General features: G+C 40.9%; 1 protein-coding gene across 2 annotated transcripts in view; it reads right to left on the minus strand.

Moving 5' to 3' along the window:
• Positions 1-4,755: 4,755 nt before the first annotated feature.
• The window catches only part of GPAT3 (glycerol-3-phosphate acyltransferase 3), a 62,143-nt gene continuing 39,267 nt past the window's right edge, over positions 4,756-27,631 (minus strand). For both annotated transcript variants that reach the window (XM_040625140.1, XM_008693317.2), the window contains 10 exons: positions 25,411-25,681; positions 22,266-22,340; positions 21,650-21,739; positions 19,598-19,691; positions 15,303-15,418; positions 14,053-14,108; positions 12,945-13,030; positions 11,202-11,330; positions 10,413-10,492; positions 4,756-6,022 (listed from right to left, as the gene is read on the minus strand). In XM_040625140.1, coding sequence (XP_040481074.1) covers positions 5,926-6,022; positions 10,413-10,492; positions 11,202-11,330; positions 12,945-13,030; positions 14,053-14,108; positions 15,303-15,418; positions 19,598-19,691; positions 21,650-21,739; positions 22,266-22,340; positions 25,411-25,681 — 1,094 coding nt within the window. In that variant the 3' untranslated portion in view covers positions 4,756-5,925. The remainder of the gene's footprint in view (positions 6,023-10,412; positions 10,493-11,201; positions 11,331-12,944; positions 13,031-14,052; positions 14,109-15,302; positions 15,419-19,597; positions 19,692-21,649; positions 21,740-22,265; positions 22,341-25,410; positions 25,682-27,631) is intronic.

Raw genomic sequence — 27,631 nt, forward strand, 5'->3', positions numbered from 1 at the left:
TTTTATTTATTTATTTGACAGAGATAGAGACAGCCAGCGAGAGAGGGAACACAAGCAGGGGGAGTGGGAGAGGAAGAAGCAGGCTCACAGCGGAGGAGCCTGACGTGGGGCTCGATCCTGGAACGCCGAGATCACGCCCTGAGCCGAAGGCTTAACCGCTTAACCGCTGTGCCACCCAGGCGCCCCTAAAAGAAAGTTATTTTGAACGCTTTCTTAACCGAGCAAGAAGGTTATGACTACTCAGGCCAAAGACTGAGGGAAGACAGGTTTACCCAGGGACAGCAGCCGAGCAGAGGCCACCTGCTGGCTTTCGCGTTGAGGGCATTGGCTAAACCAAACTGGAGCAGTAGTTTCCAGAGCATCAAGGGCCGAGGGAACAATAGACAAAATTGAACGCCCGCCTAAGGTGAGACCTCTAGTCTCCAACTAGAGACCCTTCCCTTGAAGGTCAGATCTCAAAGGGGTACATCTTTTAAGGAAGAGGAAAGGAGAAATCACCCATCCCGCACTCCCAGGCACCAGCCAGGGAGGCTGTCTTTGTCAGCCCCTAGTGCTTAATGAAAGGGAAAAATAATTTTCCCCCAAGGATTTAAAATGACTTAGCAATTAGAAGCAATGAACTGCTTACAAACACACAATATGGATGAGTCTCGAAACCATGATGCAGAGAATTCAAAACCACAAGATGGCTCTCATTTGGGTTTACAGGCTAAATTCTCACTGTTGACGCGGTTCAATAAACCTCAAGCCAATAATTTAGTTTAAAGTGGTCCCAGATTGCTAATGCCCTAGACCACGGGTAGGCAAACTATTCTGGGTGAAGGCCCAGAGAGCAAATATTTTAAGCTTTGTGGGTCATTCAGTCAACATTGCCACTACTGAACTCTGCTGCTATAATTCGGAAGCAAACACAGGCAATGCATGAACAAATAGGTGTGGCTGACTTACAATAAAGTTTTATTTACAAAAACAGGTGGAGGGCAGGACTTAGCCTCTGGGCTATAGTTGGCTGATCCCTGGTCTAAAGACCTAATGGATGATAAAAATCCACAGAAAATGACAGATCATCATGAAATACCTCTAAACACAAAACAAAATAAAACTCCATTAATGAGAAACAGCTGGGGGGGGGGACAACTCTTACCCTCAAAAGATGTAAGATTTTGGAATTATTGGGAAAAAATATAAAATCAGTAAGCGTAAGCTACCTCAAAACTTATCCAAGACTAAGTACGTTTGAAAAAGAACCTAATATAACTCATAGAAATGAGAAATCTAAAAACTAAAATTAAAAAATCAATGAAAGAATTAGATTAGATAGAACTGAAGAGGGCATTAGTGGAATAGTACAACGGAAGATTGTCCAGAAAATAAGTCTAGAGAGCAAAGAAATGGAAAATATAAAAAAGGGATTAAGAGACACGTAGGACAGAATGAGAAAGTCTAATATTTGTTTAATCAGACTTCTAAAAAAGACAAGAGTGGGAAACTGAGATAAAGACAGTATCTAAAGGGATATCTGAGAACTTTTGAGAACTGATAAAAAATGTCAGTCCACGGATAAGAACCCAATATGTCACAAACAAGATAATTAACAAAAAATCCACACCTAGATACAACAGAGTGAACTGGCAAAATAACAAAAGCTAAGAAATGATTTTAAATACACTAGAAGAAATATTACTTTCAAAACAATCATAATCAGGCTGGTAGCAGACTTCTCAATACCAACTACAGAATGACCTTTAATGTGCTCAGACAAAAGTAACTGTCTGAACATAAACGTCCACATCTAGGAACAATTTTCAAGAGTGAGTATAAAATATACTTTCAGAAAACAAAAACAGGGAGTTAGCCATTATCGAACTGTGATTCCAGATGGTAAAATTAAGAGGTAAGGAGTTACCAAAAAAGTGGTAAAAGTGTGGGTAAACATTGACTGTATAAAGTAATGACCATGCTGCTGCTGGTAACAATGATGATGATTTGTGGGATTATGTAAGTAACTGAAACTCATAACATCATGTAAATTGGTGGAGGGGTGGTAGTGAATGATTGGAATTCCAGTGCTAGGGTCCTTGAATTGTTCAACAGTATAAGGATAGCGATCCATTTTAGACTTTGATAAGTATGCAAGACGAAATTTATAAGGTAACCACAGAACAAACAGAAACAAAACCATTAACCTCCAATTTAAGTAGAGAAAATGGGAAAGGGAAAGTAGTAAGTCCAAAAGAAGGCAAGAAAGGAGAAAAAAATGGAAGAAAAAGAAAGTACAAAATAAAATAATAAAAAATAAATCCAATTATGTTATTAAACTAAATAAAATGTTGCTCCCCTACACTGCTGATAGGTCGTGTAAAATGGTACAACCTTTCGGAAACAGTTCGGAAGTCTCTACACTGAAGGTAAACATTCTGATATCCTACTAGGGAGAAATCCTAATTCCTACTAAACATACCAACTAGAGAAAAACTCTCGTGTGTGTATACCAGGAAACATTTACAACAAAGCTAAAAATAACACTACTGTCCATCAATAGTGAAAGGAATAACAAGTTGTGACTTTCCATGCCTTCTAGGATATATAGGCATTCGTATTCTACTTATTGGCCTGGGTAACATGTATCCACGGTAACACTGGGAAATAAGTTTGCAATTTATCATTGCCCTCAAAGTGTACCTGCACACTTTCATATACATTTGTGTGTGTTCTATAATCTCACAATAAATAAAAAGAAGATAACCGAGAATCAGAGAATTGTCAAAGGCTGCAAAGCCTGAGTGCTAAAGCCACAATTAGAAAAAGGCTTTGTGACTCTCAATCTCAACAACTTAACCATTATTCCAAAATAACATCAGATACTACTAGCATCGATCCACTAGAAACCAGTGTTAAATAAACAAGAGCAAGCCCACAGCTTTTGTCAACATCCTTACCAGGGCCCCGCCCCTAGTTTTCAGTACCAGTATCCCAAATGCCAGCTTTGCCTCGCCTCCCATCGCATCCTCCCCAGGCCTGGCAGAAAGCCGCACCTCAGAGACAAAGACTGAGAGCAACTCTGGCCAAAAGGCAGTCATGACCGCAGAACATTATCTGTAGTCACAAGAAGCAAGAGCCCTTAGGTTATCAACAGAATGCCCAAAGTGCAACGTATGCACGGAAGGGATGATGGCAAACCACCACCATAAAGCTGAATATGCCTTGGAAAGTCTGCTTATCCAGGAAAACTTCCCCCAAGACTGATCTTTGCGCCAGACTAGGATCCGGGGCCATTTCCCATGCTTCGAGTATGTTTACTGGTTCTACCATGGCTGCTCATCCAATCCTAAGAGGTGCCAGGATATTTCAGAAAATCTTGGCATTCCTAGAACCCTGTATCTGTAAATATGACCAGGACAGAGTTGGAATTTAAAAAGGCAACCTGGAGGCTCCATGAATGAATCTATGCAAGGGTTAGATGAAAGGTCTCATCTCATGGATTTTTCTACCGAATTCTGCCTACCCTTGATATCCAGTTATAATTACAGATGACTCAGAAGTTTAGAAGACTAAACTCTGAGCAGAGAATTTCTAAAGTAGGTATAAAACAATATTAGGGAAGGCAAATGCAAAAACAGGAGTTCTAGGGAGCATAAGCTAAATCTGAGCGATTATTGCTTTCTAAAAACATGTTTGCGGCAGCACAGCAATTCCCTAAACAACTTGAAAACTAGTTGTGTAAGTCAAAGACCTACATAAGTTCTTCCTGAGATAATGTTAGATTTCCTAACGACTACGTGAGAGCATTACTGCTCTAACAGTGCTCTTGGAATGATACCTCTTACTGGTATCCAAACAAAACAGCTGTTAGTTGTCTTATCAGCTATTCTGAGAACTGAGCTAATTAATAAAGTGGCTTCATTAACTCAACTTATATTGAATATGGAAAGTAAAAGGGAGGGGCGCCTGGGTGGCTCAGTCTGTTAAGCATCTGCCTTCGGCTCAGGTTGTGATCCCAGAGGCACCCTTCTCCATGGGGACCCTGCTTCTCCCTCTGCCTCTGCCTCTCTCTCTGTCTCTCATGAATAAATAAATAAAATCTTTAAAAAAAAAAGTAAAAGGGAAAATGGAACTCTCTGAGAAAAACAAAACAAAACAAGAGTCACCCCAACATACATATTTGGATTTGCTGATTTTCAGTCAAGATCAAGGGGAAGAATCGGGATGCCGGGCTGCCTCAATCAGTGGGCATGCAACTCTTGACCTCAGGGTGGTGGGTTCGGGCCCCCATTGGGTGCAGAAATTACTTAAAAACAAAATCTTAAAAAAAAAAAAAAATCAAAGTAAAGAATCAAAGTGTAAGAACAGAGGGAAAAAGAATGGGGGGAGAGTAAGAACAGAAGAGTAGCTGACCATTAGGGTAACCTGTTTACAAATCTTCCTTTGGGATCGAACCCATCTAGTTTGATAAGAATATAATTAGGGCTATGCCAGACATACCTAGTTGCCTGAGTTCACCTACAAATTAAGTGAAGTCTAGGACTTGCTCCAGGCAGAGTCCACAGGGTCAAAGTCCAGATAGTTAGGCTAAAAAGAAGAAAAAACAAACCAAAACTAGCTGTTGACAGTCTCATTTCCCAGACGTTCCAGTCCAATAAAATCTAGCTATGTCATTGATATGAAAAACAAACAATGCTTAGAATAAGAAAGAATTTAACTCACCCCGAACCAGAAAAGGGTAGAGGAGAGGGAAAACAATGCAACACGCATTTAGAAATATAGAATTTATTTATATTCACTGTAAGACAGTTTCACATTTTGTGCACGGTTACCAGAAAAGATACAACACTCTCAGAGTTTAACACGGCATTATATCGCTATCAAACATTGCTTATGCTGTGTGAGTTGGGAAATACTTATTTTCCCCTTTAAAAAATTTAAGGCTCAGTTTCCAAAAGGTAAGTTTACCACTTATTTTTCTGTTTAAGAACCTGGGAACATTCTGAACTAAACCTCAGAGGGGCGGAGGGCGAGGGGCAGCGCACACACCGGGCTCATTCATCCTCCCGCTGAAGACAAATGTGATTCATTGCTGTGAAAGGCTCCTCCTGTTTGAAAATACATCGCGGTACAAAATCAGATCAGTAGACGGGAGAGGCACTAGATCTACACCTTAGTGTACAAACAAGGGAAACTGAAAACCTCATCACCAGTTGTCAGCTAAAAACTGTTTATTCAAAATTCGCCTACCTACAAATGCACACACGCTGTAACCCGCTCTCACTTTTCCTTGGTACAGCTTACCAAACAGTAGCGCTCTTCCAACACACTAGTAAAAAAAATATTTCCATTTGCTTTCAACTTTCAGATCAAGTGGCCACAAATTTGTCCTGAAGAACGTCCTCCATTTTTCTTTTCGATCTTGCAGTAGAAGGTAACCATGGAGGGGTAACCTTGAACCGACAAGGAATCCCGCTGTTTAAGTGATTGAAGGGGGAGGTGTGGGGAGAAGGAGTGAGAAAGTTAATCATGAAAAGAGCTTGGGGGATTTTTTTGAGAATTACCATATCAACAAGTTCGAAACACAGTGAGTTCCAAAAATGTTTCAGAAGCTCTTTCTCCTGCACAAGTATTTCATTCACTCAACGATGACATCATCATTTTACAAAAGGCAGAATCTGTTTAAATTCAGTAAACTACCTTACAATTCACGAAGCTAATGCTATTATCAACAAAAGCCGAAAAGAGCCCCCTACGGGTTCTGCCTCTGGCATAAAGAGGTAGAGAAAATCCATCCTGTAGAAAAGATTAACAACAAAAAATCAAAAACAGTAAAACAAAACAATACTTCACTCCGTCGCCAAAAAACCCCCAACGCATTCCATTTCTAGGGGCTGGTTCTGGGAAGCCAAATTTTATCACCAGGGTAGGACTGAGTCTGATTCAAAGAGATCCATTGCCCACAATCATCTTGCTGTAATTCTTCTGCTGCTCTTCCTTGAAGGTGTCCTTCACCTTTGCTCTCTTCAGCCCTCCATCCCTGGGAATAAAAGGCAAATAAATAAAAGATACCCCCAACGATGAGTTAAAAGCATTAGCTAGCTAACACGCAGTTGCACCACAACACTGAGGTGGCTGGCTGGTCCGCAATGGGGCAAAGAACACGGGGTTTGAAAGCAGAAAGACCAAAATTTCAGTCTCTGTTCTACCAGTCACCAGATGAGTTTTACTTTGAGGAAGGAATAGTCTCTGTGATGCTTGATTAAAATTCAGAATAAAAATATCAGGGGCGCCTGGGTGGCTCAGTTGGTTATGCGACCAACTCTTGATTTCGGCTCAGGTCATGAGCTCAGAGTCATGAGATCAAACTCCGCCTCAGGCTCTGCGCTAGGCGTGGAGTCTGCTTGAGATTCTCTCTCTCCTTCTGCCCCTACCGCCCAACCCCCCGGCTCGAGCTCTCTCTCTCCCTCTCAAAAAAAAAAAAAAAAAAAAAAAGGTTAAAGAAATAAATAAATAAAATATAGAATAATATCTCCACTCAATTTCTTTTTAGAAGTTAGTGTTGCTATATTCAGTATTTGGACTTTATATTAAAACTAGGATTGCTGGGGCGCCTGGGTAGCGCAGTCGTTAAAGCGTCTGCCTTCGGATCAGGGCGTGATCCCGGCGTTCCAGGATCGAGCCCCACATCAGGCTCCTCTGCTGGGAGCCTGCTTCTTCCTCTCCCCCTCCCCCTGCTTGTGTTCCCTCTCTCGCTGGCTGTCTCTCTGTCAAATAAATAAAATCTTAAAAAAAAAAAAAAAAACTAGGATTGCTTGACTATCCTTTTCCCCAAGGAAAGCAAAGTATTGTTTTCTTTCATCTAATCAACCTGTGTCTTACTAGAAAACCATCCGGAATATTTAAAATAGACCCACAAGTAATGGTGAGGGTACTGTATATGTATGGTAAAGTACTGAAAGATAAATGGGTCAATCATTATTCAAAACTAATCCTATGTCTACCAAGTTGTATTTTCATTCAAAGCACTATATATTTCAAGTATTTATAATCGTCCATATTCCAAAACAGACTCAGAATAAAAACAAACAACAAAATCACACGCTGCATTCAAGCAGTAGTTAGCGCCTATGTAAGCAGCATTCCTTAATTCAGAGCCCGTGCGTCTTTGAACTCTGTCCAGGGTGGTGAAAACACCGCGCCGCCTGGTTATAAGGACTCTGCATGCCTTTCCTTCTTTGGACAACACAAAGAAACAACAAATTGGAAGCCCTGGGAGGAGACTGGACTATAAGGGGCCACAATTTCTCTCCTAATCTAATGTTTTTGATTTTGAACTCCTAGGAGAGCATGGATGGTGAACTTGCTTACTTCGTACTGTGACTGTTTAATTTTAACCCAGTTAAGCACGAATGTTTACCAAGTGCTCTTTGATGATGATGAATGGATCATAGGTTAGCCCGTGAACTCAATGCCATGAAGACAGAACTTGACCTACAAACAAACGCCTGCCTGAAACCACTGCAACGTTCTGGCCTCGAGAGTCAAATCCAAGACACAGCCCCCCCTCACCCCCCCCGTAAGTCCTCAACTTAAAATAGACTGCGGTCCACATACCTTCCAGGGGCTCAGCTGTAGGAAATTTCCATGAAACAGGGTTATAAAGTGCTGTTAGCTCCCCAGAATTGTCCCCAAAAGCCTCTTTTATCCAAAGGAGCTGCCTCCAACTACTCACCGCATTTATGTGAATTCTGAACAGCAAGGACTAAGCAGCGGAGCAAGAGGCAGAAGAAAGGCCATTCTTTCTTTCCTAAGGTCCAGGCCAAAACTGACAAAGAAGTTAGCAACATCTGCCCCTAAGCATCCTAACATGATTTTGATGCAACTCTCCTAAGCACTCAGAAAACTCACACTGCTCTGAGCACCCCAGCTGTGACTTGCCCCCTCTAGACTTGAAAGTTTTACCCAATTCCCCTTTGCAATGGCAGCAGATCCAAGTTTCTAAGGAGGCCAGCAGCCATATATAAAAGCCTGTTTAAAATGATACAATCGCGTTCCCATTTAATCTCAGAGAAAAACATTCATACCCAGTGTATGAATGTCAGATACACCTGGAAAGGCAGTGAGTCTTTTTTTTTTTTTTAAAGAAGAGGCTAGGTAGTTAAAAGTTATCATTTATGACAAAATTGCCATTTATGGCCCGATAAAAGGGAATTGAAAAATTCTGAGGTCATCTTTTATATATATATATTTTTTAAAGAATTTTATTTATTTATTTGAGAGAGAGAGAGAGAGCACAAGCAGGGGGAGCAGCAGCAGGCAGAGGGAGAAGGAAACTCCCCGCTGAGCAGGGAGCCCGACATGGAGCTCGATCCCAGGACCCTGGACTCATGACCTGAGCTGAAGGCAGATGCTTAACCCACTGAGCCACCCAGGCCCCCCTAAGGATCATTTCTGACAGATTTTGTTTAAGCCAGTCTGATTGGGATCTGTCCTATGGCTGACTGGAGTAGGCTGTTATCTTTCAAGGACTTCTTCCTTTCTTTGGTGTCTGAGGCTACCGATCCAAAGCTCCAAGGATTTCATATGGCTTTGGGGCAGGAACAGGACTGCGAAGTCGGATAGAGAAAGCAGGGTAAAGAAACGAAAACAATGAGCAAGAAAGAGGAAGTCAGATCCAGCGTAAAGTCGGGTCACTAGGGCATTTATGAACTAGGACCTGTGGAAGCGGGTCATTTAGTTTCACATATTCCCACTTAGGTAGTGTGATACGAATGTTAGTTTTAACCTATCTTGACCCGAACCCTGACCTTAGGGCCAGTCAAGTGGCCCTAAATCAAGAACTCATACTGTGGGGACGTCAGCCAGGCACTGAATTAGAAGATCATGCTCCAAAGGTGCCACTCTGAGGCTTCAGCTCTCTTTGTCTTCCATCAACTTCCCAAACTTTGTGAATTCACATAAGGAATTTTAGAAAGGGGTTTTCACTATAGAAATTAGTGGCTTCCTAATTAGCATACTGGATGCCAGAAACAAGTTTCTTGCGTGAAATTGGTTGTACTCAAGATACATGAATGGATAAAATATTCTAGAGACATTCCCCAGCTTGCATAAAGAGTATAAGAATCCAGCTGGCCCTTATTCCAGAGGCTTAATTCCTGAGCAGTCCTGGTCCCTCTGCAGGTTCTGAAGTTCTTGGTCGAACAGGCTTACAGCCTGACTCAGCCAAATCCTGCTCCTAGAACATTACTATAATTGCCTCCAGTGAACTTTTCATGCAAAGTGTTTTCAAAACACCAAAAAAAAAAAAAAAAGATAAACAGAGGGACTTTATTAAACTTACAGGATTTGAAATATGATTACTCCCATTATAATGTAGGAATAGTCTGATACAGACTAAATGTATATGCAGCCTCCCCCAAATTCATATATTAAAGACCTAACCCCCAATATAATGGTATTTGGAGATGGGACCTTTGGGAATTAATTAGGTTCAGATGAGGTCTTAAGAGTGGTCAGTAATCCTCAAGGTGAAAACAGACACCTGTGAGCCTGCTCTCTTCTCTTTCCCTATCTCCCCATATTCACACAAAGGCAAGAAGATGGCCATTTGCCAGCTGAAAGGGAGAGAGGTCCAACCAGAAACCAATCTTGCTGGCACCCTGATCTCAGACCTCCAGCCTTCAGAACTGTGAGAAAAGACATTTCTGTTATTTAAGCCACCCGGTCTATGACAGTTTGCTATGACAGCCAGAACAGACTACACACAACCTTCCTCAACAAGCAAAACGTCAAATCCAAAGTTTCCATAACTAAGATATTTCATTGATTTCCTTTCACGTTTTTAAGTTTTCTTCAATAGAGTGACAGCTAGCATTAAACATGAACAGCCTATCAGGTGCCCCTTGCTCCCAGGGTCCATTCCCCATCCCCAAATCTATTCTCACTTTCTTCTTCAGTAAAAGAACCCCCAGTCTCAGCTAGATATATGGCCTTCCAGAACAAAGACGGCATTCGCCGGTCTTCTTTGCAGCTCTTATCACATCACTTGAGGTCTAGCCAATGGGCAGAGGTGGAAGTGACATGCCCAGCATCCATCCTGTGCTCGCAAAGAGACGGCAGTGTCCCTGTTTTCATTCCTTCCTGCAGGCCATTTTCTGTACTTGGAGCCACGCTGAAGCAGCACCCTGGACCTGTCACGGAAGCACACTGAGGACGGGACAGCACAGAGCGGCCCGTCTCACCAGCCTGCACTGCCCATGCTTAAGCAAGAGGGGTAAACGTCTACCTTCTTTAAGCCATTGTCCTTTTATGAAAACCACTGTCACTTTCAGCCAAACCTCTGGCTAACCACCACAATCACTGACATTATTGGAAGTGATTTTTTAATAAAAAAAAAAAAATGATAGTACTTCTGAGAAATGTCTTACCAGGGAAGCTCAGTCAATCCTCCCTGCACAGCAATGGCAGATTTAACCCTGTTAGCAAACTGGACGGCGTCTTCTCCTTCCTGGGGAAAAGAAAATCACAAGCACATCATGGGAATAGAGTTTTCAAATAATTCTTAAAATATCTCATAGTTATTTAGATTTGTTTTAAAATGTAAGATTCAGGGGTGCCTGAGTGGCTCAGTCAGTTAAGCGTTCAACTCTTGATTTCGGCTCAGGTCATGATCCCAGGGTCGTGAGATCAAGCCGCACACCAGGCTCCGGGCTGGACGTGACGCCTGCTTAAGATTCTCTCTCCCTCTGCCCCTCTCCCCACATGCACATGCCCTCATGTTCTTTCTCTCTGTCTCTTCAAAAAAAAGGGTAAGATTCAAATCTTAGCTCCATTCTATTCTCAGTCATAGCAAATATCATTTGTTCTATCAAGAAAATGAAGTGCTGTATTGTTTAATTTTCTATCATGTCTATATATTTATTATGCTCTTTATTAGTCTTATCCAATATATAACATTCCATAATATCCGTAGGTTCACTAAACCAACAGCAACTATAAAAACTATTATGGAAGAGTCTCTGAATATAAAATAGCCTGATTTGAAGAAACCTAAATACATTTTTTTTTAAATGACCCATTCGCTGAGAAGGCAGAAAAGAAGTCCAGCTCTAGCTAATGTGAGGAAGGGAGGCACCCAGGATTTCAGGTAACAGTTTTCTCGCCTTGATCTGACTGGATAAAGCACCAAAGACCAGTTGTTATCTACGGACAGATACCTCTCTGGTCATGGGGGGCATGTACCACACGTCACAGACGATGGCCCAGCTGGTCATCATTCGAAGCAGGTAGCTCACCATGTTGTATTTACTACTGTTCCAAAACGCATCCCCAAACTGAGGGTTGTACTGAGAAAAAAGAAAAGAAAATACATCCCAGTTATGAACGAAGTGGTGGCCTCGCTTATGCATGTCAGTGTTTCCAAGGTGACAAGCCAACCATCTCTATCAGACCACAAGAGGAAGAGAAGCTGCTTCGCTTGATAGAAATGATCAAAGAAGTAACCGGGCCAGCTGAGTCCTCTGACCCGAGCCCCAGAGTGCTGCAACAAGAGAGTTACCCACTGAGTCTGAAAGATCTGTCTCCCCACTTAACCGAAGGTGGGCGAAAACGGGCACAGTAACTGTTTTGCTTATTACTGTTTAGTCTTCAGGACTTAATACAATGCCCGGCACACAATCCCCTGGTACCTATCTGTACATACATCGGAGAGAGAACGATCAAACAAACAGGGCAAGATGTAAACAGCTGGTGAATCTGAGTAACGAGTACACAAACGCCTTGAGGGAGACTTTATACACAAGAGGTCTTTAGAATACATTGGTTGGCTAAATATCTCTAATATGATGACATCACAATTTTCCCACCAACTATGTGACTGAGGCAAATTACCTAGCATCTCTGAGACTCAGTTTACACACTGACAAAGTTTAACTAACGTTGTGGTTTCTAAACGTTCTGGTTTAGCAGCAAATTATAAATCATTTTCTTCAAACTACATCTAATGCAGAGTCCCAGTATATAAAACAGATTTGAAAAAAGGCAAGACAGATGTAAAGAAAAGGGAACCCTGGTGGGGACGTCAATCAGTACAGACACTACAGAAGACAGTATGGGGGTCCTCAAAACACCAAAAATGGAACCGCCATATGATCCAGCAATCCTGCTTTTGGGTATATATCCAATGGAAATGAAAGCAAGATCTTGAAGAGATATCTTCACCCCCATGTTCATTGCAGCGTATTATTCACAAAAGCCAAGATCTGGAAACAACCTAAATGTCTGTCAACAGATGAACAGGTAAGGAGATGTGGGATATATATGTAGTGGAATATTATTTAGCTGTGACAAAGAAGGAAATCCTGACATTTGTGACAACACTGATGGACCCTGAAAGCATTATGCTAAGTAACGTAAGTGAGAGAGAGAAAGAGAAGTACTCTACGGTATCATCTATATGTGGCCTCTAAAAAAGCTGAACTGACAGAAACAGAGACCAGGATGGTGGTTACCAGGGGCTGAGGAGGAGAGAGGACGACGTGGAGGAATCAGGGAGATGTTGGTCAAAGACTACAAACTTTCCGTTCTAAGATAAATAAGTTCTGGGGACCTAATGCAGAGCATGGTGACTACAGTTAGTACTACTGTATTATATACTTGAAAGTTGCTAAGAGAATAGATCTTAAATGTTCTCACCATAAAAAAGAAATAGTAATTATGTGATTTGATGGAGGTGTTTGCTCAAACTATGGTGGCAATCATTTTGCAATATGTATCAAATCAACATATGGTATACCTTAAATTTGCATGATGTGATATGTCAATTATATTTCAGTAAAGCTGGGGCGGGGGGAAGGGTATACAAATGCTTGTTATTCTTACAGTCTTAAGACTGAAGTTATATCAAAATAAAGTTACCCAAGTCACTGCCCTTCTGGGGGCCAGGGGGGCATCTCTTTTACCTTAATTGCAACTGGGTGTATGGTTCCTCCAATTTCAAAGCTTCCCTTTTTAAACATCATGACTGAAGTGTTGTTGATGCAAGTCCCTGCAAAGGCGTGGAAAGGAGGAGGTGAATATTTGTAAAGGCAGTCTTTTTTTAAACAAATTTTAAAAAAGGAATTATTTTGATATAAAATAATCTAAAATATTTAAATTATAGCAAAGTTATAGTTTATTATCATTTTGTGAAATAGATCAATCCTGCTTAAGTAATTCAACAGCTCTAAGCAAGTTTAATAACAAACTTTTATTTTATTAAATGCCCTAGAGATATGACTTTGGCATAACAGGTGACAATCTCAATACTTTAAAATAAGGATCTTTTTTTTTTTAAAGATTTTATTTATTTATTTGACAGAGATAGAGACAGCCAGCGAGAGAGGGAACACAAGCAGGGAGAGTGGGAGAGGAAGAAGCAGGCTCATAGCAGAGGAGCCCGATGTGGGGCTCGATCCCGTAACGCCGGGATCACGCCCTGAGCCGAAGGCAGATGCTTAACCGCTGTGCCACCCAGGCGCCCCACCGCTGTGCCACCCAGGCGCCCCTAAAATAAGGATCTTTGAGGGGCCCCCGTGAGGCTCAGTCAGTTAAGCATCTGCCTTCGGCTCCGGTCATGATCCCTGGGTGCTGGGATCGAGCCCCACGTCGGGCTCCCTGCTCAACGAGGAGTCTGCGTCTCCCTCTCCCACTCCCCCTGCTTGTGCTCTCTCTCACTATCTCTGTCTCTCTCTCTCAAATAAATAAATAAATAAAATCTTTTAAAGATTAAAAAAAATGAGGAACTTCGAAAAATTATAAACAATACCTGCCCAAGTTCATTACCCAGAAATGACTTTTAAGATCAAAAAGGCACCATGACTTCCAAAAAAAAAAGCACCATGACTTCCATCAAATGTCAAAAGAAAGCAAGGGATTACTGGCTCAGAGAAGAGCAGCCCATTCCTATAGGACAGCAGAGATCTGGACTAAGAATGTAAGAATGCCAATTCTAGAACAATCCAAGTCCTCATACACTTTTCACGCTTGTTGTTACCAGCTAAGGCTTGGTAGGCAGTCGCCCTTTCTTACCTTCAGGAAAGATTAATATGGGTAGCTTTTTCTTATCAGCAATGTGTTCTTTTAGTCTGTGAAGAAAAATAAAGGATCAAAATGCTACCTTTATAAAGGTAGGGGTGGGCGTCCTCTTTGGTCTTCTTTACTCTCTACTAACACAAATACAGTTGTATAGCAAGAAGGAGGGGAAAAATAAGACATAAGTAAAGGAAATCCACTCAAGTTGGCCCCTTTCTAAAAAGCAGAAGGTCATCTGTACTATTTCAATTTCTCTCATCTCACAGTGAGCGACCTTCACTGCCTTCTGCCCACTCTCAAAAAAGAATGTGAGGTAGTCACGTGACATGTGCTCTAGCGCCCCCGCCCCCCCATCAGAAGGTTTGCGCCCTTCTCCATGTACTTATATTTCGTCATCTGAAAAACAGGAATACTGATTGCTGGACCAGTCTGCCTCGTGGACAATAAGTCTAAAGAAACTCCTTAAATGAGGAGGGCTCAGCTTTGCTGTGACACAGACACCATGAAGCTGAGAATGGCGGCTTCCCGGCTTAGGTCCTGCCTTCCCGGCAGCAGCCAGCCCTACGTTTCCAACTGCTCACCAGAAGGTGGCGAGGCTCAGGTAGAGACGTTACAGCTGCCAGGGTCCCAGCGCCAAACAACCTCCAACTGGGGAACAGTTGCACTGACCTTAAACAGATTTCAACAAGTACTTTTCATTCCACTCTTAAAAGCTCAGCTCGCCTTCCTGTTTCTAGAAGCAATAACCACAGGGCCTCCAGGTAAAGGCCTCAGGCAAAAGCTCTTTCCCAGCAAAGGCTTCCTGTAGCTCCTCTCTATCCAGAGCCCTAGAGGTTCCTTCTGTTTCATAAAGAGCATTACCCCTGTGTCTCTAGATGCACTTCAGTGATAACCGTCATCCAGGAAACAATCGGCCATTTCTTTACTCAGCCAACAGTTACCAATTATTTAACCTTCAAGGTGGTCATTTTTAATTCTGAAAACTCAGTGACGGGCCTATACCTACGCCACAGCAATACAAATGTACGGGCCTTCTCATCCCATCATATTTCCCACCATGACTACAGAATTAAAATTTTTAAGAATGTACCGAAGACAGGTTATTCAGCAGAAAAAGCTAACCACAAATAAAACTCCATATATTTTAGGCTTAATCCTTAGTACTGCTCTGCCCTCTTTGGCAGGAAGGCCAAGATGGATCCGATTTTATGCTACCCCCAAGGATACTGAGTAATGTCACTGCTTACCTCTTAGTGACCAAGTGTCGATCCTTCATTTCTGAGCGTTCAAACCAGACATGTGGACAAGCCTTGACCATAGCTCTCTGAATAATTCCCATCAATCCACCATGGACTTGGCCAACCTAAAGTACCATGAGAAAAAAAGAAACATGTAAAGGCACAGTGAGGCAAAGAAAGCTTTTTTTTTTTTTTTAAGTACCAGTAAGTTCCTATTCCCCACCAAGAGAAAAGATTGGATTTCTTCTAATGACTTAAGTTCTTGGTCTAATCAGAGAACACGAAAGGCCAAATGTAAGCAAAAAGAGTTCTTTAGCAGCACCTTTGACTTATAAGCTTAAAATGTTGCTACACTAGTTACACTCTAGCTTTAAAAAGTAGAAGTCTTTCAGCTTAGTCCAGATAAGAGAAACGCAAATTAAAACAACACTGAAATATCATTTCTCGCTCATTTCAGTGAAAAAGACTCAAAAGCTTAACAATGCACTCTAAGCCAAGGCTAAGGAGAAATGGGCACTCGGGGCAGCTGGGTGGCTCTGTTGGTTAAGCTTCTGACTTTTGATTTCGGCTCGGGTCATGATCTCAGGGTCTTGAGATCAAGCTGGGTGTGGAGCCTGCTTAAGATTCTCCCCTTCTTCCTCTACCCAGCCCCACCCCCCTGCTGGCCTCTCTCTTTCTCTCGGAAGGAAGGAAGGAAGGAAGGAAGGAAGGAAGGAAGGAAGAAAGAAAGAGAAAGAAAGAGAAAGAAAGAGAAAGAAAGAGAAAGAAAAAGAAAGAAAGAAAACAGCACTTATACATTGCTTGGGATGGGGGAGATTATAACACCCACAGAAGGAAATTTGGCAATAGCTATCAAAACTACATTTACATTTATCCTCCAACTCAATAACTCTACTTCTGGGATTTACCCTGAAAATAAACCTCCAACAAAATGAAAATACATATACACATGGTTTTAATTGTAACATTATCTGTAACTTCAAGATACTGGAAATGACCTACGTGCCAAACATAAGAAATCAGATGACTAAAAGACGCTACATACACAGAACAGAGCGCCGTGCCGCTGGGAAAGGTGCGAGGTTGATCTCTATGACTGATAAGGAGTGATTTGCCAGAGATGCTGGGTTGGGGTTTTTTTTGGTTGGGGTTTCAATTTTTTTTTTTTTTTTTTGAGTATAGTTGGCACACGATGTTACCCTAGTTTCAGGACATGTACAACACAGCAACCGAACATCTCTATACATCATGCTATGCTCACCGTTCGGGCGATATTGCTAAGTGAAAGAAGCGAATTGCCAAAGAGCAAATATAGTATGCTGCCCTTTGTGCACAATAGAAGGGGAAATATATACATATATTTCTTTCTACAAAGAGAAAAAAAAATCCAAAGCAGCGAAGTTGAAAACTACAAGGGTGGGAGGGAACGGGGCAGAACAGACGTGGGCAGAAGTGACACTGTTATGAGTAGACCTCTATTGTTTAGCTTTGACATTTAGAAGCATTCCAATAATAAATCAACAAGGACGGGACTAGCAAACCGAAAGCAAACTGAAACAAACAAACAAACAAAAAAAACAACTGTATTTCAAATGAATAAAAGAGCAACACGGAAGGAATGGGAAAAAAAAAAATCTAAGAAACGTACAAAGACAGTATTTGACCACACACCCTCTCTCTCTTCAAGGAGAACTGCAAAATACCCTGGATTTTTTTTTTTTTACAACATTTGTTTTTGTAGTAAAACAGGTGAAGCAATTCTGAAACAATTTTAGATGTATCATAGGATTGAGAAAACAGGTAAATATGTTGATATTTCTGGGAGCCAGGGTATTCACTATGAATAAAGGGAGATACAAAAATGGATTAGGAGAAAGCAAGAAAGAACCCAATGAATTGCATGAATTGGTACAGTCCCAAATTTCCAATATTATATGACTATTAGAAATAAATACTAAATATCAATATATTAAACATATACATAATTTATACAATTTTTATGTAGAGAGGCAAAGAGAAAGCCAGCACGTGAGAATGTGGATGATAAAGCAAATAGAGCAAAACGCTACCAACGGTGACTTAGAAAATATTTCTAAATTTTTTTAAAAAGTTGAAGTCTTTGTTTAAGAGGAAAAAAGATTCTGAAAAGCCACTGAGATGAGATATTGAATATTCTTCAGATACATAATTTATGTTTAGCCAAAAGAGGCCATATGTGACCCCTGGAGGTCAGCAATACAGTCTCCTCCCATTTCTGCCCTCTCCTGCCTCGGATTTAAACCTAATTGGTGATGGGTAGTAAGGAGGGCACGTATTGCATGGTGCACTGGGTGTTATACGCAACTAATGAATCATCGAACTTTGCATCAGAAACCGGGGATGTACTGTACGGTGAACATAATGTAATAAAAAAAAATTAAAAAAATAAAAATAAAAAAAAACCTAATTGGCTTTCTTTTTTTTTATTTTTATTTTATTTTTTTTTAAAGATTTTATTTATTTATTCGACAGAGATAGAGACAGCCAGCGAGAGAGGGAACACAAGCAGGGGGAGTGGGAGAGGAAGAAGCAGGCTCACAGCAGAGGAGCCTGATGTGGGGCTCGATCCCATAACGCCAGGATCGCGCCCTGAGCCGAAGGCAGACGCTTAACCGCTGTGCCACCCAGGCGCCCCCTAATTGGCTTTCTGTGTCTATCACTCCACTGACTGGAAAGTTAGCAGGGGCTGCTCTCCTAAGCTGTGGCTAATATTGTAATTGCAGTCACACACAATCAAAAAGCATGGAAAATTCCAACAAAATTCTGAGGACTCAGTCACCAATGAGTTTTAGTCAACTTTTTGTTGACCAGAACATAGAATGAATAAATATGGTCCCAGAAACACAAAATCGTAATTCCACAAGTTGGTTAAAATGTCCAAACCTCTGCTTTCTCATCTGTAACAAAATATCAGCCCAAATCTCACTGGATTATGGGAAGGTCACATATAATGGAGGTGAAAGTGCTTGTCCACATAAATGCAAGGAATTTTACTACATATGGCCAGAACGGTGCTGGGGGCCTACCAAGGACTGTTAACAGGAGGGTCCTTGAGTGGGCTTTTAAAGAAAACCATGCTTGTATCATGCACATTTATGTCAGTTTTTCTTTCTTTTTTTTTTTTTTAAGATTTTATTTATTTATTTGACAGAGATAGAGACAGCCAGCGAGAGAGGGAACACAAGCAGGGGGAGTGGGAGAGGAAGAAGCAGGCTCATAGCGGAGGAGCCCGATGTGGGGCTCGATCCCAGAACACTGGGATCACGCCCTGAGCCGAAGGCAGATGCTTAACCGCTGTGCCACCCAGGCGCCCCTATGTCAGTTTTTCTTAAGAAAGGGTACATAACTATTAACTGATGCTTAACCTAAAAAAGGTTAAGAACTACCAATTCCCATAAGTCTTTTCCTAGAAGTAGTTATAGCTTCCTTGGATTCCGAATGGGCTCCACAACTTAGACAAAATAATGATTAAAATGTTGTTGCCCAAGAGATATATATCTGAACTTCTACTTTAGACAGATTAACTATCTGGCAATAAGTTAGGGGTTTTTACAAAGGTCTTCAAAACCCCCTCAGTGATTGAGAAAGGCAATGTGGGGTGTGTGTGTGTGTGTGTGTGTGTGTGTGTGTGTGTGTGTGTATTTATCTTTCTTGCTTCATCATCATTAAAAAGTCTGATTTTTTTTTAATTGTGTATGACTCCCTCAGGAAGGAAGACACAACTAATTAACTAATTGGCTGGTAAGGGATTTGCACAGCTCTAAGGAGGAAGACTATAGTCTCAAAGTGTTATTTATTAAACATTGCAGGGATTTTAGAAGTAAGATGCAATCAACCTTGCAAAGACCTATCAAGCTCAAATATGTCTACATTCTAGTAAGTCAAAAATTTTACTACCTTTTTTTTTAAAAAAAGATTGATCCATTTATTTATTTTTATTTTTTAAAGATTTTTTTTAAAGTCATCTCTACACCCAACATAGGGTTCAAACTCACAACCCCAAGACCAAGAGTTGCATTCTCCATTGACTGAGCCAGCCAGGCACCCCAGATTTTTTACTACCTTAATGTAATGGCTACTTTCTTTCTTGTTTTTGCACCACGTAGCGCTCATTTAATGTATGACACAACTTATATAGCTGCAGCAGTATGACCTAGTCACTTTCTCATATAAAACTAACTCTCCAGTTTGTGCCAAAATAAATTAAGAGTTTGAACAGTCCACAAAAGATGCAATGACTTGAACTATCACTGAGCTGCTCTTACCATAGCATAGCATCCGTCCGTGGTCAAGATCAAAACATCTATTGGGGAAGTATGGTTGGCAACACAAATGCCTCCCTTCTGGGGTCTGTACTGCCTGCAATTACAAACAATGGTAAATACCAACCCTGGAAAATTGTCATTATTTTGCAGAACAGCATGTATAGATTCGTCCTATTTTGCTTTAAAAAGTAAATTAAAAAATACAGCTTCAACGTATATGGTCCATCTTAAAAAGGTTATCTCTAGGCAGTATGATGGGAATGAGGTGGGAGTATAGGAGAAAGGGCCAATGACGTGCCCTTTATACATATTTACATTGTTTTTTTGGTAATGATTTATTTTCCTTTTATAATGAAAAAGGATAATTTAAAAATATTAGACTGAGTTACAAAGATGCCATAACTTTAATATTGTGATAGGCAAGTTTCATTTATCTTAAGGATTTTCCTATTATTTTAGTCTTCCTAAGCATCACTTTTAGTAATTTCACAGTGACCCACAGAGTAAATTTATCGTAGTTTCCTCCCTCCTATCCCCTTAAAGCAGAGGTTGGCAAACTTTTCCTATTGAGGGCCAGATAATAAGTATTTTAAGTTTGCAAGCCAGCCAATCCCTGTCAAAACTACTGACTCTGCTGTTTAGGCACAAAGGCAGTCACAGACAGTGTATAAATGAATGAGCATGGCTGTGTTCCAATAAAACTTTATTTATAAAAAAACAGATGGCAGGCCCCATTTGGTCGCTAGGCCCATAGTTTAGTTTGCCGACCTCTGTCCTAGAGTTCAACCAGTAGTTGACACTAATGAAGCAAAGTAGTCTTCGTTGGCCCAATACAAAGAAGAAAGAGAACCAAATGCATAACAACTCTAGCATGCTTTCCGTAAAATTAGAAGCAATTCTGTATATGATAAGTTGTGACCTCTGTGATTAAGGCACCTTTTCTGTAGATAGTGTCTCTTCTGATCACAGTTCTACCAAAGCATTTCCTTCCACTCCTCATCCTAAAGCTCAGGGCTCAAAGACAAAATCACGTAATTTTAGAAACTCAAGGGGCCTTTTACGTCGGTACCACATGATAAAGCCAAAGGAGATAATGTCTCCCTTCCACAAATGAGACAGAGAGATCCAGTCAACAAAAATCAGAGGCTTTTCTAGAACTTCTAAAACAATGAAGTTAAACGTAAAAAAATTAAATTGAGTTAATGGAAAAGTAATTCCAAAGCAATCAAAATTATTTCCGTCAGCTAATAACTTCAGTTAGCTACCCCTCTTCTCCTCTACGGTTAGGGGTGAGGGAAGCAAAGTGTGGTGTTCTGTCTTAGGGCTCAGTTACGGAACTTCAGAAGTGGCGGGACTGAGACTAGAAAGCAGGCCTCAAGGGTTAAAGGCCGGTCCTCCTTCCCCTCCCCCCTCCAGGCCTGTCAGCTGCATCACTTTTTACATGGACAGACCCAGTTCACAACCTGACTCTGCCACGAACGAGCTACGTGACCCTAGACAGCCAGTCCCAGAGCTCCCCCCTCTTCACCCGTACAACAGGACAACAGTGCCTCTCCTGGAGGATGACCTAGGAGAAGCACGGGCCCGGCCTGCACACCAGACATGCCCAATTATTAAGTGTCATTACAATATTCCATGGCTCCTTCAGCAAATGGATGGCTTTTTAAAGGTTTATTGTGCAAAACCGCTATGTCTGTGATGCTCTCAGCAGCAGGGATGAACATACGAGAAGTATGCGGATTTCTTTCACCTGCTTCCTCCACCCACGGCTGTCAGTGGCAGGCTGGGTTTGCAGACAAAAAGGCAGAAGCATGAGAGACTATAGACTCTGGGAAACAAACTGAGGGCTTCAGAGGGGAGGGGGGTGGGGGAATGGGATAGACTGGTGATGGGTAGTAAGGAGGGCACGTATTGCATGGTGCACTGGGTGTTATACGCAACTAATGAATCATCGAACTTTGCATCAGAAATGTACTGTATGGTGACTAACATAATATAATAAAAAAACATTAAAAAAAAAAAAAAGGCAGATGGAAGGCCGCACACACTCACTTGTTATGGTAATGAATGGTACCAGAGAGGGCTCGCACACAGATCCGGCAGCAAGTCAGGTGGACCAGTTCGCTCAGCCAGTTTTTGAGGCTGAAAGAAAGAGAAAACAGTTCATGGCGCAGTTGTGGGCACCCGCAGCAAACGATAGAATAAAAGCTTCAATGTGCTCCTTCCCGGCCGCATATTGTGTTTTGAAACACAAGCACGGCTCACTTCTTAAAGTCTCATTGAGGCATTTAGGACAAAACTCCAGGGGAAAATAGCTCCCACCCGACGAGACTATCATGATAAATTCCTGACCACGATAAGCTGAGGCTTCTTTGGTCTCAGCCCAGTGACCCTGGCCAGGTGTAAGACTCTCTTGCTTTCTGTGAGTCCCTCGGTCTGTTTCCTTCCTTTCCTTCATGTCCCCTTTGAAAAACAATTTCTCACAATATATATGGAAGTGTGATGGCAAATCAAATACAGACTATGAATATGAAGTAAGCCAAATTTTAATAAGTGTGTTGAGGCCATAAATTTGACACAATACGTAGGGATCAAATATTCTTGTTTGTGGACACAGCTAAGAAAAGTGACAATCCTATTTATGGCCAAATGGAAGGAAACATCTCACCTGCTGTCTGGCAGCTGCCCAACCAGTGTAGTTCCTATAACCAACAAACTGATCCCAATGAAAGCCAAGGTAACCCTAAAAAAAGAAAAGAAAAGGTAATGCAAAAGTTAATTGCACAGTAAGAGGCAAAGGGAAATAACCTAAAAGTTCACAGATAATGAAACTGTAAAGAAGTTTTAGTCCATCTACAATATGGACTATGGTGCTGCCATTAAAAGAACTGGGTAAATCGCTAGATTCTGACATGGAAGAATGGCCCGTGGTACATTTTGAGAGAAAAAAAAAGCAAAATAAATTTCAAAATAATTATGTAGAGTGGGGTACCATCTTCAAAATAATAGCAAGCATATAACTAGTTCATAGATGCATAGAGAAGGCCTGGAAGGTCATTCACAAAACTATCAAACAATCGATGTAATCACCCAAGGATTAAACAGGCTAGTGAAAAGAATAAATTAAAACCCTTGCCCTTTTGCTTTTCTGAATTATTTTAATGTTTTTAAATATACTCATATTAACTTCATGTGTAATGTAAGAAAAAAGGTTTATGTTGTGTGAAGGACTCATGTCAGGTTGAAAGCAGTTCCCTTATTTTGTCTGGGATGCACTGGTGGGCGTAGTAGGATTGTAAATATCCTCCAAAGGTCTAAAACTGACTTGTTCTGTGTTTTTTAATGATGGGGGTAGATACAATTCAAATTTTTCTCAAAGGAATTTACAATTTAGAGCAAATAGCAAGAAAGGCTCTATCATAATAAGAACACCAAATTATAGCACCATGTGGAAACGCTTTCATGCAAATCTGTTGTCCCTTTGTATGTTCATGGTTGAAACTCAGAAGTTAGTAACAAGATGACTGACAATACCTCTAATCTCCACAGATACTTTCCATTTTTAAAGGTGCTTTTAATATTCATCTAATCACTTCAAAAAGAAAATAGTCATTTTCAGAAATGTAAGTAGAATTACACAAAAAGACAACATTGAGATTTAAAACCTTTCAAAATAAATAGGGGTTCCTTATACACACATTGTTAAGGTGTTAAACCTTGTTAAAGTCTTAAAAAAAAAACCTTGTTATAGTCTTGGCTGAAGACCTTGTGACAGGGCAATTTGAAGGTCAGATTCAGTTTACTTCCGATGCCGTATTTTCATGCTAACCACTGATATACAATAACTAAATCACTGTTGAATCTTACCCACCAATTATGTAAAAGTTTTACAATAACATTTTGCTACCTTGCCCTAATGAGAATCATTTGATGCTACACATCGAATCAGAAGGGGTTACACTGGAACATGTTTAACAACTGGGTTCAAAACTATTGAAAGTTTTTATTTGCTAGATTAATAGGACAAAAACTTCCGGTTTCCGGTTTAAGTGAGCCAAGGTGAGAGCTCTCATAGATGTTTTTCAGCCACAGTCTGTTCTTTTAAGTTTTACTGAGATACAATTTACCTATCATTGAATTTATCCATTTAAAGTAGTCAACGGTTTGGGGCATATTCACAGAGCTGTGCAACCATCAACACAATCAATGTTAGCATGACCTGCTTTTTGAGTGCTCACTCCGCAGCAACTGCTCATCTTCTAAAGCATTTACACAGCAATTCTTTCACACTGGAGACGATGTACTAAGAGTAGGAGTCTCAATTCTATTGCTTTCTTCTTCTTGGGTGCTCACATTACTGGATTATCCTACATCTGTGGTTTCTTTGCAAGAATCTTCTATGTTACTTCTTTAGTTTGCAAGCGTTAGTTTCATCTAAGTAGATAATAGAATCACAACACCATTTGCTGGCACCTACCACTGGTGAAAGCTAACCGACAAATGAGGGCATCTCAAATACTCTGTCTTCCAAAAATCCTCACTCTTCTCTCAGGGGGCCTCGGATACAGTGCCTGACTTGTGGGCCAAGTGCAGATGTAAGAGCTAACCTATATAGTCAACTTTACCAAAGTTGCATTTCTTTTTAAGACTAAAAACAGAATAAACGGGAGCTCTAATTATAAATAGCCTAGAAATGCCTAATAAATAAAAAGCTCAGATATTTCCTTCCTGCATACTGATGGGTAGTCTTGCGCATGCTCAGAGTACATGAACCCCCAGTTGGGGAACACTGGTTTATGGTTCAAGCAAAAGTATATGTGAATCCCTGAATTTCACTTTGTTATCACAGCTGAAATGATTCCCAAAAGACATACCGTGCCCCAACTGGCAAACTGGCAACATGGGGGGAAAAAATAGAAAGAGCTTAGAAATGTGCCTTTGCCTATACTTAAGCAATCTCTTCACTTGTAATAAACCTGAATGAGGCAAGTATAGGCCACCCTAGGGATGGTCAAATGGTTTCAAGTCATGTGCCAACTCAAGGGGACTGATAGCAACTGCCTGGAAAGCTCTATTGAGAGGACGCCAAGGCTATGTCCAGGGAAATTAAGCAAGACCATCAACAGCAATATTGCGACTGGTACATATGCCTACGAGCTGCCGTCACCATGCTGGACACACTGTGGCCACCTGTGCTTCACCCCACTGCCCAGCGTCACCTCTGCTACGCTGAGGTTCCCCACGGTGGCTCCAGTAAAGTGCACTTGAAGGTACCGCCTCATCGGGCGGCACTCAAACTCAGAACCGGGGGGGACGCGGGTGGCGAACTTTTAATAAGAAAAGTGCATCATAATGGAACTAGTGGGACAAGTTCCGTCTTCTAAATGGCTCTCTCTCATGGGGTAACCATTAGCAGTAATTTCTTCTCTCCCGTGCAACTGTGAACTGCTACAGACTAGCAAGGAAAGGCAGTCACCGTTTGGCTGACCCCCTGGTGAATGCAAAACCGTGAAGTCCTCTCTTCTTTTTTCTAACTTCCCTTTTCCATCTATCCTCAAATGATTTATGGCCGAAAGAACAACATGGATCCAGACTGACATATATTCGATTCTGAATACACACCTTCATTTGGGGAAAAGATGTGAAAGGAGAATAGATACTTGGTATGTTCCTGTGGACGTCACATTGGGTGGTGTTTTGCAGGTAGGAAGGGGTGAAGTTAGTGCCATAATACTCTCATGAGACCATGACATACATGATTTAAAAAGAAAGCTGAACCAGTGACACCATCAATTACTGGGCAGGAGACATACCTCAGGGGTAGTAGGACACAGTAGCGTACTATGACGCCCAGCACCCACACCGTGGTGAGCCGCAGACTGATGTACTGGAAATTTATATTGGTCCTTGTGAGGAGATTCCATGATACTAGCTCCTCTGAGGAGAACCTTTGAGTCACTTCATCTTCCACAATGGCTTCCAAGCCCTTCTTGGAGAAATAAAACACGTCAGACAGCTCAAAGTCCCTTCCTCGCAGACCAGAGAGCCCTTTTTCCATGGGTGACTCATCTCTTTGGATAATACCTTAAAAGAAAGCATCAGGACATGAGAAAATGCCATAGGATACAAGAACTGACCAAGGGGGCAACTCTGTGCAGAAGACAGTTCAACACATTTTATGAGTAACGTGAAGCAGATTTCAAAAATAAAAGACAAGTAACTGCAGTGGGAAAAGAGGTGAAATCACTCAGTCTGCATAAAATGGCCTCTACCCAATGACTTTAATTCATTAGAAAGAAATTTGGTCCTCAATCACCCTTTTCTTGTTGCATTTCCTCCCTACACACCATTAGGGAAACAAGTTACAGAACGAACTCTCTGCAAGGACAGATCTAGACTGTGTAAAAATAAAACCTTCTGTTTTCCCCTGATAAAAACCATAAAGCCAAAAGCAAGCAAAATGTCAAAACATATTTACCCAAATGGCAAAAGGCTGATGTCTTTAATATGTAAAATGACTTAATAAGAAAACAATCTCAAGATCATGAACTGAATTCAAAGAAACATTAATAGTTAATAGACCAAGACCGCTTACTAGCAATCAAAGAAATGTGAATTAGACAAAGATGGGACTATTTACATCATCAAATCAGCAATATTTTTGTTTAATGATAAAGTTCAATGACAGACGTATTTTCATACTCAATTTCTGTGAGCATGGAACTAGTAGCAAGTTTGTCAAAATCCCTTTGGCATGAAGAGGCTAAAAATAGGTTTGCTGATGATTCAATAATTCCAATTTTAGGAATCTACCATAAGAAAATAATCAGAAGTGTAGGCAAGAATGTTCACTGTAGCATTTTCCATTATAATCAATCCAGACGCGATACAATACATCTAATAAATACTGTAGTTAATAAATACCTTAATGTTAAGTGAAAAAAAGGCAGGATCTTAAACTACAGTTTAACTTTATGAAATAGATATACATAGGAAAAGTGTCAAGAAGGCCACCTTTGTGGTTATCTCTGGGCAATACGATTAGATTTTCCTCTTTATCTGTTATTGTCTTTCCCATAAAGAAAATAATTCAAAGATTTTTAAAGTAGCATAAATTTTGTAAATTGAAAAAATGATCACTGCCACCCAGTTCTGCCTACTAAATACGAGTCATGGAGGAGAAGATCTTCAGATAAAGAGTAGCTATATACACAATGATGTAACTATTCAATCGTCCCTCTGGGGTGTGTCGCAAAGGAATTTACTTCCTAAATTAGAAAGTCTTTCCTTTTGAAACGGAGATTAAGATATTAAATTCCCTGAAAGAAGATCCCCTCTGATTTTCTCACTTTCCGGTTTACTAGGAAATCAATGAGGAGAGTGGAGAGTGCTATATGACCTGTTCCCTGGAGAACAGTGTACGTGCATCCATAGACGGAGAGCTGATAATACATCGTTTGTTTTGAAGGAATAGCAGCATAATGCACTGGAGTAGAAAGTAAAGAGGAACTGGAGTCCAAAGTCAAGTTCTTTAGGACAACCACCAGCTCTAAGACTATGCGTAATAGATAAGTCACCTAATTTGGTGTCCTCCTTTATAAAATTGGAGGTGGGAAAATTTTTAGTTTCTTTACAGGGCTAAAGTTTCATGATTTTACTTTTGGGTTTTGGGGGTAGTTTTTGTTTGTTTTTGCCACATGCAAATCTAATACCTTACCACCTTAAGAATTAGAGCAATGAAATAAGCTCTTGAACAATTCAATCATCTTTTTTCTGTCTCCAAGTCTAAGTGGTTTAACCTTTCCTCGCCCTCTCTGGAAAGGATTTGCTTCCTATTCGAGGATGAACCAAGACAGTGTCACTACTGAATTACCCTCTTGCTCTGTGGACAGCTGCAATACCTCAGAGCAGGTTACTCAAGCCAAGTACTGGCCAATATTCAGCAGTGCAAGAGTTTCGTTATTTAGCAATATATAGGGTTTTGTGGGTTTTTTTAAGTCTAGAAGGGGAGGGAAAAACAAATTACTCAGCAAA

The sequence above is a fragment of the Ursus maritimus genome, unplaced genomic scaffold (genome assembly GCF_017311325.1).
Source record: "Ursus maritimus isolate PB19 unplaced genomic scaffold, ASM1731132v1 scaffold_8, whole genome shotgun sequence".
Classification (NCBI taxonomy): domain Eukaryota; kingdom Metazoa; phylum Chordata; class Mammalia; order Carnivora; family Ursidae; genus Ursus; species Ursus maritimus.